Genomic DNA, 15710 nt, shown 5'->3' with positions numbered 1-15710 from the left:
TTTTAAAAATGAACTCTGATAAAAGGAGTGAAAACAAAAAGGCTTCCTGAAGATTATATTCTTAGAGATTTTATTCAAATTATAATATAAAACTCAGATGTCATATACACTGAATTTTTTTAATACTTGGTTTATTTCTTTTTTATGTATATATTTCTTTTTTATGTATATATGACAGCGGAATGCATTATTACACATATAGAGCACAATTTTTCACATCTCTGGTTGTATACAAAGTATATTCACAGCAATTCATGTCTTCATTACCTGTACTTTGGATAATAATGATCATCACATTCCACCATCATTAATAACTCCATGCCCCTTTCCTTCCCCCTCCAACCCCTCTGCCCTATCTAGAGTTCGTCTATTCCTCCCATGTTCCCGCTCCCTATCCCACTGTGAATCAGCCTCCTTATATCAAAGAAAACATTCAGCATTTGGATTTTTGGCATTGGCTAACTTCACTTAGCATTATCTTCTCTAACTCCATCCATTTACCTTTTTTTTTTTTTTTTACACACACACACATACACATGAAACCATGTAAGAAAAAATAACATTGATATTACAATTGTGGCTGCTTTTCATTTTCTACAGATATCTCCTAAATTAAAGTTACAGGTCTTTAATATACTTTACTTAATATACTTTACTATCTCACATATAAAAACCTGTGGATAATTCTATATTTCCTCATGAATAGATAGATATCTTTAAATTCTTTTATAGTTTTGTTTGCATTTAATAGTATTAATACTTCTAAATTTTTTAATAGCATTGGATAAGTATGAAATCACAGTGAAATGTTTTGCTTTTTCATTGTCCTTCCCACAGAATCAGGTGGTTATTTTTGTGGAAAGATACCTGATTGCTAAAGTTGGCTAGTCAGGGAAATTTGGTGTATTGTAGAAAAATATAAAAAAATTTTGAGAACATAGAACCAAGTTACCAGTACAATAAGAACATTCCCATTTTTAAATAGCAAAGCCCCTGAAAAGTCAGATAGTATTTATATGAATTATAAAAAATCAACAAAATGGGAAATATGGTCTCATGTAATTATATCCCCTCCTTCCCCTGGCCCCAGTTCTTATTTCCAGATGCTGCTTCTGAAAAAACATTAGATGGAACTACTTCAATAGACAACAGTAATCTTCCATCAGAGAGTGAAGACTATGTAAGTTGGAGTTCAATATTAAAACATTTTAACTGCATTGAATTAACTGGGGTTGGATATATTTCTAGTTTGATAGCCTAAGTATCTTTTTATTTTAAAAATCATCTTTGGGAAATTGAATGGAGAGCAGAGTTTCCTGTAGAACATTGGCATAGATACATATTTGGAGTAGCAAGAATTTCAGGAAATATTGTGAAAAAAAGCATAAACATACTGTGCCTAACTGTAGGATTTCCCTCATTTTAGAGTTTTTGTGAAATTGTTAAATTTGTTTTACAACAGATTCTTGTATATATTTCAAAACTGGACAGTGAGATGGAAAGTAATGAAGTAAAATTTTCATATTCTCCTTATCTGAGAAATTGAGAAATGAGAACATTTAAATGACAGATGTAGAGATAGATCAAACTATTTAAATAGTTATTGTTGAAAAGTAGATTTCATAGAGTGGAAAAACAGAGCCTTTTATATTTTCAGTTTATACAGTTCTACTTTGTGTTTTTGTTTTGACAAGTATGTACTCATTTTATAATTAAAAGATTTTTTGAACAGCACATGAAATTTGAAATGCATCTTAAAGATTCCAAAGCAGAAAATGAAAGCTGTAATTTTAACTTCACTTAAACTATAGCTTTACTTTTGGATCTTAGTAGAAATCTTGTAAATATCTATCTGCTTAAGAACAGTGTAGGCAGTAATGTATGAGACATATTGATAAAGCTAGTTTTTGTAAAGTTAATTTTAATATTAAAATCTCTTAACTTTTTGATTATGCACATAAATATGTTGTTAATAAGTTTTGCTTTGTTTCCATTTTGTTAAATTTAGAATCTCTACAATCAGTTCAAATCTGCACCATCTGACAGTTTAACCTATAAACTGGCTTTGTGTCTTTGTATGATCAATTTCTATCATGGAGGGTTAAAAGGAGTGGCACACCTCTGGCAGGAATTTGTTCTTGAAATGCGCTTCAGATGGGAAAACAACTTTTTGATTCCAGGGTAATAATTTCAGTTTCTAGTTGTTTGGTACATTTTTTGCTTGTTAGCCAACACTTGACTTTTGACTGTCAAGTTTTCTCCTTTTAGGAAATCTGCCCAGAAAAAATGGTAAGAGACTTGGACATGACTTATGTTCATAGGTGTTTACTGCAGCACATTTATAATAGGTAAAAAGCAAAACAACATAAATGTCCACATATAAAAGAATAAATAATCCTCTATCTCTACAATAGAAAAATAGAGAGTTATTGATCCATTACAAATTTTGCTTTAAGAATCTTTGCCGGGCTCACACTTGTAATCCCAGCAACTTGAGGCTGAGACAGGAGGATCACAAGTTCAAAGCAGTGGCAAGGCACTAAGTGACTCAGTGAGACCATGTCTCTAAATAAAATAAAAAATAGGTCTGGGAATGTGACTCAGTGGTTAAGTTCCTTTGAGTTCAATCCCCAGTACCTGCCCCCCCCCCAAAAAAAAAAACCCAAAGAATCTTTAATAAAGTATTATAATATTTGTAATCAGGTATAGTATTAAATATACAGAATGCATTTGATTATGCCGATATGTGTTTATAAAAAAAGGATTGGAAAGAAAGACTTCCAAATGTTATTAGTAGTTTTCCCAGGTATGAAATTGTTTTTAATTTATTTTTCATACTTCTTTTGTATTTCCTAAGTTTTCTATAATGAACATATTTATTACTGAATAGAAAACATCTTTAAAGTTCATTATAAGTTCAGACATCAAACATTACCTATAATTTAAATTGACATTTAATCAAATTAATTTTAGTTAGTATGTGTGTGAGTTAGTGCTCAGATATCCATGCTAGGGAAGAGGAATAGTGATGTGATATGTAATGGTGATTGATCCAAAAATGTTAATTATTAAGTCATCTGTCATTCTCTATTTAGCTGGATTCTCTCTTGCTTCTGTTTCACTCTGGAACTCATTACAGATCCAGAGGCATACTGAATATAAGGGAGTATCTCTGGCTGATTGCCAAGAACCTAGTGGTTTAGAGCTAGAGGGAATCTAGAATCGCATTGGCAAAATGGAGATCTTTTATAGTGAGAATTCACCATAGTATTTGAGAACTGACTACACAGATTGATTTACTTTATGTGGTGCAAAACCCTGTATGCTAGTTACTTCAAGGGGTGGATTTAGAGACTTTCTCATTTTAAGTTTCTAATTAACCTGAAAGCTATTAGTAGTTTGCTGTTGGTGATTTGTGAATTAAGAGTATAAAATAAATTTGATCTTTTACTCATATGTGCTCGCCTTCTGGAACTTAGTTTCCTTACCTGTAGAAATTTAGTTTTGACTTCTTATCAATATAGCTAAAAATTATGGTAATATAAAAATAGGCAGATATGAAGCAATTTTACTGAAATTAAACTTTCTTTTCTCACTGTTTGGTAGGTTAACAGGTGGACCCCCAGATCTAAGATGTTGTTTACTGCATCAGAAACTACAGGTAAAGATTTCCCAATAGCAGTATATAAATGTGGTCTTGGTATAGTTGGAGTTTATTCTAATACTGGATAAAATAGTGGGTCATAGGCTGTTTTCATCATGTTGCTATAGGTTGCTTATAGTCAGTGCAGTTCACAAAAAGGTCCTGAGAAGTAGAGAATGAAAAAGGAAATATACAAGCAGTGGTTAGATTTTAATTTTTCTGTAACTAATTCAACTATAAATGTTATTTCTGTTTTCTTAAGATGTTAAATTGTTGTATTGAAAGAAAGAAGGCACGTGATGAGGGGAAAAAGACCTCTGATAATATAACTAATACATATCCAGGGGATGTTGGAAAAGCTGCAGACCTGTTGGGGCCAGACCATCGTAAAGATACAGATAAGGAAAAGGGAGAGGTGGGGAAATCTTGGGATTCCTGGAGTGATAGTGATGAAGAATTTTTTGAGTGCCTAAGTGATACTGAAGAACTTAAGGGAAATGGACAAGAGAGTGGCAAGAAAGGAGGACCTAAGGAAATGGTAAATTTAAAGCCAGAAGGACGTCTCCATCAGCATGGCAGGCTTACACTGCTACATAATGGAGAACCTCTCTACATTCCAGTCACTCAGGTAGGATGTGCTGGCTCTGCCAGTTTCTCTTTGTTGTTATTTTTTAACTTCATTCTAGAAGGGAATGATTGCTTTGGGTAGGAGAATTTTTTTTTTAAAGTCTGTTAAAAGATTAAGGTTTGAAATCTAAATTATCTTCTGGAGGCTTTTAGGTCTACCATTTCTAAAAATGAAAAATGTTTTGAAGTTTAAATAGATAGTAGCTTATCATGCATAAGGCAGTATGTTAAATTGAATATTGGGTATTCACGTGTTTAAAGACAAAACCCCAAAACATGAAAAAATAAAAGTAACAGTTCTTCAATTATACAACTAGTTTTTATTGTTCAAACATGCAATTTGAAGCCATTTTATACCATTAGGATGTAGAATAGCAACATCTAAGAAAGAAGAATAGTTTCTCTTCGTTTGTTTTTGTATAAGTAATATGTGAAATAAATGTTGTGAAACATTCAGTCTAGAAAAAGTGGAAGCCACCACCAATTCAACTTCCAACCATAAAAGTAACTGCTATTATTGATTTTTATATATATTCATGTACATATATGTTTACATATTGATGTGTAGTTTTATGGATTGTTTTTAAACATGTTCATTAGTGTGCACATTTTTATTTAACATGTCTTGAAGATTTTTCCATATAGATCTATTTCATTACTTTATAATTGCCACATAATATTCCATGACATAGAAGAGTGATAGTTTATTTAATGATTTCATTCTTGATCACGGTGTGTTATTTGAAAATGTTACTGTGTAGTTTTTGTATGTTGTATATATTTTTGTATATTTTCACATATAAATTCCACTGAGAAATAGAATAGCTAGTTAAATAGATATGCAAATTACCAAGTTCTTTAAAAAGATATACCCATTGTGTACTTGAGTAATGTAGCACCTGTTCCCTTCCCAACTTTCCTTCCTCACTTTTTTCCCTTCATAAATATGTATACCAACCATGATTCTAGACCTTGAGAATTTAGTAGCAAATTAGGTAATGAGATTCTTAGACTCATATTTTTTAAAAAAAATAAGTTTGGGCCAATATTGATGATCAAAAGTAGTATACTAAGGTTTTAAATTTTATTTCTCTGATTTTTAATAAAACTAAATATCTTTCACTGTATTTTTTGGCCATCCTTTCTTCTGAATTACCTATTATGTTTTAGCTTTAGTAAATATTTCTAAACGGCCTCTTAAAGTGACTGAATTAATTTATATCCCCACCAACAATGTGTAGTAGTGTGGTTATTCTATATCCTTCCTGCTTGATGTGTCAGGGTGTAAGAACAATCCCAAGTTGCTAGTTAAATAGATACATATGTTACCAAATTCTTTAAAAAGGCGTACCCATGGTGCAGTTTGCTGGGGGGACTCATAGGGCTCAGCATGTAGTCATGGCTATCATTGACTACAACAAAAGGATACAAAGCACAATTAGCAAAGGGAAAAGGCACATGAGATGAAAATTGGAGGAAATCCAAGCACAAGCTTCCAAGAATCTTTTGGCCATGTAGTCACATAGATGTGCTTATTTCCTCCAACAATGAGCTGTGACTATGTATATGAGATGTTGTCTACCAGAGAAGCTTTTAGAAATACAGTGGACAGGAGCTGGTCACTTAGGGACCCTTTGCTTAGTACATACCAAAATTCAAGACTCTAGGAAGAAAGACATGAACCATCTTGTTTGCACAAATCATGTAGGTATAGTAAGCCACTTTTATAAGTTCTGAGAATGGTGGGGACCCTCCCAAAATCCAAGTTCCCAGATGGTAGTGAAGGGCCAACTTTGCAAAAAGCCCTTTCTGAGGATAGCGGTCTCAGGCTTGCTGTTAACTCTTTTCTGCACACTTGATATTTAAAATCTTTTTAATTTTGTATTTCTGGTGGGAATGAGATAGTATTTCATGTTTTTACATTTCGCTGATGAATATTACTATGGAAAACATTTTTTCATGTTCTTATTTCCTATTTAGATGTCTTCTTGATATAGTACCCACTCAAGGCTTTTGTGTAGTCATTTATTGATTTTTTTTCCCCCTTATTCCTTTGTAGGAATTCTTCATATGTTCTGGGTCCTTAGATATTTATATTACAAATATTTCTTCATAGTCTGTTACTTTTCACTTTTTTGATGCTTTTTGTTGGAATAGATGTTCTTAATTTTAATGAAGTCTGGTCTGCCAGTGTTTTTCATGTGTGTAGAGTACTTTTGGGGTTCCATTTAAATCTTTACCTACCCCAAGACCCTAAAAATATTCTCTCATGTTTTCTTCTGGAAACTTTATAGTTTTCCCTATTTCATTTATGTTTGATTCACTTCAAGTTACTTCTCTCTATTGGTATGAGGAAGAGGTTAAGATTGTTTTAAATTATTCCATCACCATTATTGAAAAGATCTGTCTTTTCCCAATGAGTGGCTACTGGTGTTTTTGTTTAAGTCAAGTGACTGTATGTGTTCATCTGTTTCTTGACTATTATATTTCGTTAGTATATTATCAGCACAAGCACAGAAAAACTATCATTATCATTGCAGCTTGATAATAGGCCTTTCTATCTGATAGTATCAGTCTCCTTTGTTCTTCAAGACTATATTGGCTATTAAAGATTTTGTATTTTTATGTCAGTTTCCCTGTACAGGTACATTTCAAAATCCCAGCATAAATTTTCTTATTGCATTGAGTTTATGGATCCATTTATAGAGAGTTGACATCTTAGCAATATTAAGGCCTTGAAATACTCTTTGATCTTACTAAAGTATGTTTTATTTCCACTGTAAAGGTCTTAAATTCTTTTCATTAGATATACTGCAAGCATTTAATTTCTTAAATAAGTAGTAAAAAATTTTCATTTTCTAATTTTGTTCTTTGATATACATATAGATATACATGGACACAGAGAGTGACACACAGAGACATTGAGAGAGACAGCAAAGACGCACAGAGACAAACGTAGGCAGAGAGAGAGACAGATATCTATCTACCAAGTTTTCTACATTTCCTTATTATTTCTAGTAGTTTCAGCAGCATATGGGATTTTCTGCATATAAAATCGTGTTTGAAGACAGTTCAATTCTGATTTGCTAGTCTTTGTACTTTTTACACTGGCTAGCACTTCCAGTATTAGGGTTGAATACTAGATATCTTTTTCTTACTTCCAACCTTAGAAGGAAAGTGTATGATAATTCATATTATAGAAGTTATAGTCCTAGTTTGCTTAGAGTTCATGAATAAGTATTTCATTTTATCTAATACTTTTCCTGTATATTGAGGTACTCATATTCTGTTCTCCTTTATGCTGTTAATGCAAATTGCAGTAATTGGTTTTTGATGATTAAAACATCCTTACATCCCTGGAAGAAGTCCCACTTGGGCATTGCCCATTTTTATATAGCTGGACTTTTTTTTTTTTTTTTTAAGTTGCTTGGGGCCTCTCTGAGTTGCTGAGGCTGACCTTGAGATCTTCCTGACTCACTGGGATTACAGGTGTGTCCCACCATGCCAAGCTCAATTTTATTTTTTTAAAAGGATTTTTATACCCATATATGAGAGATACTAGCCTTTAAATTTTCTTTCTTATAATGTCCTTGTCATTTTGTATTTCCTCTTTTTCTGTTTTCTAGACAAACATGACTATTAGTTGCCCACTGCCCAAGATAATACTAGACTTCATATAGGTCCTTGCTTTATTAAAAAAAAAAAAAAATGTTTTACTGTGTTCCATTTATGTAGACTTAGATCAACCTAAAATGTATGGCTGGGAAAGTAAAGATTTTACCTAATATTCTAGAGACAGAGCTAAAAGAGGAGTCTTTAGTAGTTCTTAAAGTCATTGTCACATGGATGAGTCTCTCTTCAATTTGCAACTTGAGCAAGGCCTTTTTCACTACACTCAGTCTGATCCCCTCATTGATCACATTCAATCATGTATATGAGAAAACTTTGAACATATTCACAAGTAGTATATGAAAATGTGTAGTCCCCATGCTGCGTGCTGCTAATTCTCTTTATCCCTTCTGGTTGTAGATAGGGCTATTAAAAGTAGCCCCTTCTTAATAGAAGGAATGACTGTTTCTGTTCTTAAGTTCACAAATTACATGGATTTCTGATTAAGCACTACACTTAACTAAGTATTTTTCCTTTAAAAAAAATTAGGTATTTTAATAAGCATACTTCTCCTTTGTCAAAGAGAAAGTATTTTAATTGGTAGTGTTTGAGCATGTGCCAGGATTTTATTATTCACAGCCCAGTCTCCAAAAAGTTGAGGATTACCCAAGGTCACAGAGCTAGAATTTGGGGATGGGCATGTTATCTCTGAAGCCCAGGCTTCTAACACTGTGCCACATGTCCTTACTGATTATCCATTACCCTGAGTATCAGTGTGATATTCTTGCTCGGTACTTGATATTTTCTTTGCTGTATAATGAATATAAGAATTCACATTCCATAACCAGAGATGAATCACTGTAGAGCAATTTATTCCCATTTTTCTATTACTTAAAAACATTGTTGCAACTAGTTGATGACATATATAATATCAGTAGAACTTCATTTCTGTATCATAGTCATGAAAATATGCAATAGACCCAGATTTCTCTTTTAGCTCTCAATACTTGTCTTGGGAAACCTGGTGATCTTGGGTGGGGGCATGAAAGTCATATTTATCCTTTTTACCTTTTTTATGTAGGTTCTGAAAAATGTTGTGCGTTTCTCTGAATTCTTTCAAATACATGTCTTGTGACTACTAGGGCAGAAGTAATTGTCTTTATTCTATTTTTATAGTTCTTCTTTGTCTAAATAGGGCTGTTCATGAGCTTTGTCCTTTTATACTTCACAGGAACCAGCACCTATGACAGAAGATCTGCTAGAAGAGCAATCTGAGGTCTTAGCTAAATTAGGTACATCGGCAGAAGGGGCTCACCTCAGAGCACGCATGCAGAGTGCCTGTCTGCTCTCGGATATGGAGTCTTTTAAGGTGAGGCAGACTTTCAAAGCTCTAGGGTCTATTTTGAGCTATTCTGGGCTGAAACTGTGAAAGTCACTCTACAAAGTGGTGTGAAGGCCTAATGTTTTTTTTTTTTAATGTTTGTATTTCATTAATAGTTATAACACCCTACCTCCATTCCCCCAAGGACATAGTCAAACTTGTCTCTTAAGTTTAAAAAAAAGAACCAACCTGTTATTAATAGTTGAAAGTTGAGAATTGAATCATTTCTGTGTGTATTGAGATGCTTTCTTCCTCTGTGTATATTCAGCCAATTTAATTCAAGGCTTTTAAGAAGCCCTTAGGATTCAATGTAGGTCACTGCACTCAACACATCTTTGAGTGCTTACTGTGTGCCTCAAACTATGATTAGATAAGAAAATAGTGTTTACCCTCAGTTATAGTCTGAGGTTGTGGGAGAAGATGTGTAAATGATTATATGATGAGTTTTCAAAGGAGGCAAGGGCAAAAAGGTGACTGCTGAGTGGGTAAGGAAAGGTTTCTCAGAGAAATCCACATTTTAGATGAGTATGTATTTGCTACCTGGAAAAGAATATTTTAAGCTGAGGCCTGTATATAGAACACATAGGATTCAGGTCATAGTGACATTTAGCTTACTAATATAAAAATCCAGGAATAAAGGACTTTTTGAGTTGTTATTTGAAAGCAAGTCCACCACAAGTGAAAAATTTTACACAATGGAATGCAGTTATTTAAAATACATAGAGGCTGGAATTGTGTGGTAAAGTACTTGCTTTCCATGCATGGGGTACTGGGTTCAATCCTCAGCACCACATAAAGGAATAAAATAAAGGTATTGTCCATCTTAAAAAAAAAAAAAAAAAAAAAACCAAAACACTTCTGGTGTTTCAGATAAGAGATACTGAATCTATATTTTATAAAAAGGCCACAAATGGGTAGCCCACTGGGCTATTACTTGTATTCTAAACTGTACCCCAGGCCCGGACTTTGCTTCTTAACATGTAATGGCCTGTGTCTCACCTTGTTCAGTCCTGTATCTATGCAGACCAGCTCAAATTTGATTTTTGTCTGAAATACTTTTTCTTTTAAAACAGACACACCATGAATAGCTCTGCCACTTTTATTCTTCTCTGGTAGCAGATTTAAGTAAAAATAAAAGGGAGCCTTTTACTTCTGCATCTTTACTAAAAGGAAAAAAAAATACTTCAATAAACACCTCTTAAGAGCTGTATGTTTTCCTTGGAGACTAAAATGATTCAGAAAATCTTTTATTTTGCCAAGAGGAAAAAAAAAAAAAGGTTGATACAATGGATAAAGAGAAGCCAGCTGGCTATCAGGGCAGATAGAAAACCAGAAAGGTAAAAGAAGGTAATTGACCAGGCATGATGGCACACACCTGCAATCCTAGCTACTTGGGAGACTGAAGCAGGAGGATCTCAAGGCCAGCCTGGGCAACTTAGCATGATCCTATGTCAAAAAGGTCTAGGGTTAGCTCAGTGGTAGAATGCTTGTCTTGTCTAGCATGTTGGAGGCCCTGGGTTCAATCCTCAGTACAGGATTTCAAAAGGGGGTGGGTGGAACTGGCTGAGGGTTTGTGCACAGAGCAGGAAATACTAACCTACACAGCAGTTGTTTTCCGTCTGTCCTTGCAGAGGCAAGTATAGGAAGGGAATTCTACATTGGAACCATAAGAGTTTTTGCCCCCTCGAAACACACTAGTTCTTCATGGTAAGATTCTGTACAGATCCTTTAGCACCATTTATGACCAAAACTATGGTTCATTAAACTATTTTGGACTAACTGGGCACCAGCAAATCTGTTATAACATTGAAATATAATCTATTTTCTGATAAAAACAAATAGCCACCCTATCAATGTGCCCCATGTGGAAAGCACATAATATATTTAAGGAAAATTTTTCATATAGGAATGACTTAGTATTAGGGTTCTTGGGAGAGTCTTCAGAGTGTTAGATGAATACTGACATGTGCCTAAGGCACCTCATAGTTCCAGAAGGCCAGGGCCTATTTTGGAGCCTGGCCCTTTTAGAACATATCTAAGTCATAGCTAAAGTGAGCCTTCACCCTCTTTTAGTAGCTATGTAGTAAGTCAGCTTGACATAATAAGGACATGCAGAAAGAAGCATTCTGGGGTAAAATATCTTAATCTTTAATGGAGGAATTGAATATCATTTTCTTATTAATCTTGTTCTCTCCATTCAATCAAATGGGTACAGTGTTGCCTGGTTAAGATCCAAGTCTTTGTACAGGAATCCTAAGTCACTATTATGAAATAATCTTGACCCACTACAGCTCCCAGCAGTTCTTTGCTGCTGTGGACCGTGATATAGCCCTTAGGAGTTTTTGTTGAATTAGGTGACCTTCCTCTGATTTTCAGGGGCATCCCCTGAGGTAGTAGGAATTGTCAGACTGGTAGCCATTGAGCCCAATGAGAAAAATCAACAGTTTTGTTCTACATATTTAGCCCAGACCATTCTCATCGTGTTGGTTTTCATGCACATCCTTAGTGTTCTACTAGTACATGACAGTAATTTGTTATATAAGTCACAGGAATTTGATGTCTGAATAGAATGTGTTTGAGGTTAGGTGATATTTATTGCAGCACTAGTATTCATTTATTGAGGAAAAGAGCAGAATTTTTATATTTTTATTTTGATCACATTGTGTATTACAAAATTTACTTAGGTAACAGAATATGATTAATAAAATTTTCACTTCACATGAAGATTTTTCAATAAAATCAAGATAGTAAAAAATGCCTTTGGCACTTTAACATCTAATCTCTTAAAAGTGACAGTTTAAAGCTCAGCAGTGTGTATGTACATGAAAGTATGATTTTGCACACTAGCTTATCAGTAAATGTTGATTTTGCTGAATTTGTTGCCTCATTTTAGGCAGCCAATCCAGGATGTATTCTGGAAGATTTTGTGAGATGGTATTCACCCCGGGACTATATTGAAGAGGAGGTGATTGATGAAAAAGGTGATGTGATTCTAAAAGGAGAGCTGAGTGCCCGAATGAAAATTCCAAGCAATATGTGGGTAGAAGCCTGGGAAACAGCTAAACCAATTCCTGCTAGAAGGCAAAGAAGGCTCTTTGATGATACACGTGAAGCAGAAAAGGTAATTTAGTATTGGGTCTCCAATACTAGCATGCTCATTATTATTCTTAAACCTTAGAAACTATCATAGAAGAGCTTTGGGCACATGTGACAAGCAAAGCATTGAAATTTAATGAGCCTTTTTATATACCTAGTATTCACATTTAAGTTTAAAACTAGTTGCAAGTAGGACAGTGAAAAGACATTCATAGTATTTATGAAATGCTTACCATTATACTGCATTAAAATATATATATCAGATATTAAAAATGGGCATGTCATTTATTAATGAGAAATAAACTTTGTCAAACAGCATTTATAGACAGATCTTTTAATGAAACAACTGAAGTTTCTAAAAATAGGGGTTTCAATAAATTATGTTATACATAATCTTATGGTTCCATAAGATTATAATGGGGCCAAAAAACATCTATTACTTAGTGTTATAACCATCAGAACATTTTAGTGCAGGGCATCTATTACTCACATGTGTGGTGTTAATACCAAACCAATTGTGCTGCCCATGTATACAATGTATAGCACCTAAATTATAAGCAGTATGTAATACTTTATAACTAGATCACTGTGTTGGAGATGTATGTACTTTACAACTATACTATTTTTTTTAAAAAAAAAAGTTACTGCAAACAGCCATATTACACAGGTAGCAACCTCATATATATCATGTTTACTGTGTCTCTTGATTGCAATACCATTGAGGTTTGTGGAATGTTCGTACACAATGAGAGACTAATGATGCATTTCTCCTAACATCCCTGTCATTAAGGGACGCATGACTGTATACAGAGAAGGAATGATGTCCATTGAAAATAAGAGGGGAAAATTAAGGATAGTGCAGAAATTAAAGAAAAAGAGGACTAGCTTCTCCTACCTAATCCCTTTCCATTAAAGAAGCCATGCCAAAGAGGGCACTTTCAAAATGTGACATTACCAGGAATATAAAAAGACCCCATTCATACAAAATATGCAAAGCAGATCATTTTAGCAGCCACAAAGCAAAAGAAAATTGTAACATACTCCAAACAAATATGGAGGATGTTTAATAAGAAATACTAAATCCAAGAGTAGAAATGGACCCAGTGAAACAAACTAATTTAACTCATGGTTGTCTTTTTTCTTCTACCCTATCAAAAATGACTAAATTACAGGAGATTCTAGAGAATAGATTCATATTTAATCAAAGGCATTGAGGAAAAGCTAGAAAATAGCCCAAGTGAATCGGAGTGAAAGAAGTGGAATGAAAGGCAAGAAAATAACAATTTTTATTAGTTTCCTTGAAGAAAAAAATCACAACCCTAAGAACTAATATTTATAACTGCTTTCCCAGAAAATCTGTATTTACATATTAAAAGGGTTCACTAGGAACAGGGAGAAATAAACCAGAAGCAATAAACTCACAAAGATAAAATCTTCAGGACCTCCAGGCAAAAAAATTTTAAAAGGGCATTAGATTTCTCAAAAAGAGCATACAAAGAAAGGTAATATGGAGCAACATTTCCAAGAAATATAAGGAAAAATGTGAAATAAGGATTGTATATCCAGCCAAAATATCTAGCTATTACCAAAATTATAAAAAACATACTACATACATGTGCCCTTCCTAAGGAATCCCCTAGTGTTGTACAGTCATAGAATTTCTATATTAGAAATGTTCTATATATCTATGCTGTCCAAAATGGTAGCCACTAGCCATATGGCTTCCATGAGTACTCAAAATCTGTCTAGCAAAATACAGCAACTTTTAAATGGCTGTATGTGTCCACTGACAACCTTATTGAGTAATATAGTATAGAAGGATGAACCTTGTTCGATTAAGAGATGTCTGGGAATTAAAAGAAAATAAAATCATGGCATTGCAGGTAAATGGATGGAGTTAGAGAAGATAATGCTAAGTGAAGTAAGCCAGTCTCAAAAAACCAAAGGCCAAATGTCTTCTCTGATATGGAGATGGGGGATGGGGCAGAACATGGAGGAATAGATGGACTTTATTATCTTAAGTACATGTATAAAAACAGGAATGGTCTGACCATTCCTGTTTGTGTTCAACCAGAGACATGAAAAATTATGCTCTATTTGTGTAATATGAATTGAATTACATTCTGCTTTCATATATAACTAATTAGAATAAATTTTTAAAAGATGGCTGGGAAAACTTTGGCAAAGGACTGATGGTGAACATGTCATTTATTTAATTTAGAGCTAAGACTTAAGGTGAGGATGTAGAGTATAACTTAAAAAATTGGTAGTAAGAGCTGGGGCTGTAGCTCAGTGGGAGAGTGCTTGCCTTCCATGTGGGAGGCACTGGGTTCAATCTTCAGCACCACATAAAAAAATACACAAATAAAATAAAGGCTTGCTGTCCATCTACAAAAAAAAAAAATTTTAAATTGGTACTAAAGGAGGGGGTAAATAGAAAAATCATTGAGTCTTACACAGAAAGTAGATTACAGGATACCATTTAAAATTGTTAGACACGGGCTGGGGTCATGGCTCAGCGGTAGAGTGCTCACCTAGCACATGCAAGGCCCTGGGTTCAATCCTCAGCACCACATAAAAACAAACAAAATAAAGATTGTGTACAAGTAAAAAATAAAATTGTTAGACTGTATTACAAAGGGGTTAAAGATACAAAGGAATTAATAGCACCACAAAAGGTATTAAGGCAAGGATATTCTTTAGAATAAAAATGTAAACCTTTCTAAATATCCAAATTTTTTTTTCAGAAAGCAAAGAGAAATAAGTCTTTACCAATAAAAATAAAAGAAAGAGGGCTGGTATATAGCTCATAGGTGCAACACTTGCTTAACATGTGCAAGGCCAAGTTTTATTCCCCCTGCACCATGTAGCAAATAACTAAAAAGAATGAAAATAAATGAATTCCTAACTCAAAAGTCTAGGAAAAGAACAAAGTAAAACCTAAAGAAAACAAAACAGAAAAGCAGATTTAACAAACCTAGTTCTTTAAGAGAAAAAAAAAGAACCATTAGCTTTTGAAACAAGAAAAGCACATGCACAAAATGAATGACAAAAAGGACAAATAACTGAAAGAACATTTTTTAAAGCTACTTTGTAATATCTGTGTATATAAATTTGAAAACCAAGTCAAACTGGGTGATTTCCTAGGAAAATATAGTATACCGGAACTAACCCCAGCAAAGACAGCATGTAAAGAGACCAGTTTCCGTAGAAGAAATAGAGAACAGTTATCAACTACCACATAAAATAGAAGCAACATGGGGCTAGTGCTAAGAGAAATTGAACTAAATATTGAAAATCCACATGTAGTCCCAACGCTCCATAAATTGTTTAAACATAGCAAGTGGAAGAAAA

The 15710-nt window shown here is 33.8% G+C and overlaps 1 protein-coding gene across 2 annotated transcripts in view; it reads left to right on the top strand.

The window, feature by feature from the left end:
• Rab3gap1 (RAB3 GTPase activating protein catalytic subunit 1) overlaps window positions 1-15710 on the top strand; it is an 85756-nt gene that overhangs the window by 58513 nt on the left and 11533 nt on the right. For both annotated transcript variants that reach the window (XM_046463723.2, XM_058585388.1), the window contains exons 14-19: window positions 1091-1180; window positions 2009-2181; window positions 3607-3661; window positions 3906-4271; window positions 9111-9248; window positions 12154-12381. In XM_046463723.2, the coding sequence (XP_046319679.1) occupies window positions 1091-1180; window positions 2009-2181; window positions 3607-3661; window positions 3906-4271; window positions 9111-9248; window positions 12154-12381 (1050 nt within the window). The remainder of the gene's footprint in view (window positions 1-1090; window positions 1181-2008; window positions 2182-3606; window positions 3662-3905; window positions 4272-9110; window positions 9249-12153; window positions 12382-15710) is intronic.

Source organism: Marmota monax, unplaced genomic scaffold (genome assembly GCF_021218885.2).
Source record: "Marmota monax isolate L192 unplaced genomic scaffold, Marmota_monax_Labrador192_F-V1.1 WCK01_AAM20220418_F8-fsc00034, whole genome shotgun sequence".
In the NCBI taxonomy this organism is placed as follows: Eukaryota; Metazoa; Chordata; class Mammalia; order Rodentia; family Sciuridae; genus Marmota; species Marmota monax.
The sequence above is the reverse complement of the archived record's forward strand: the minus strand, read 5'-3'. Positions and strand labels throughout refer to the sequence as shown.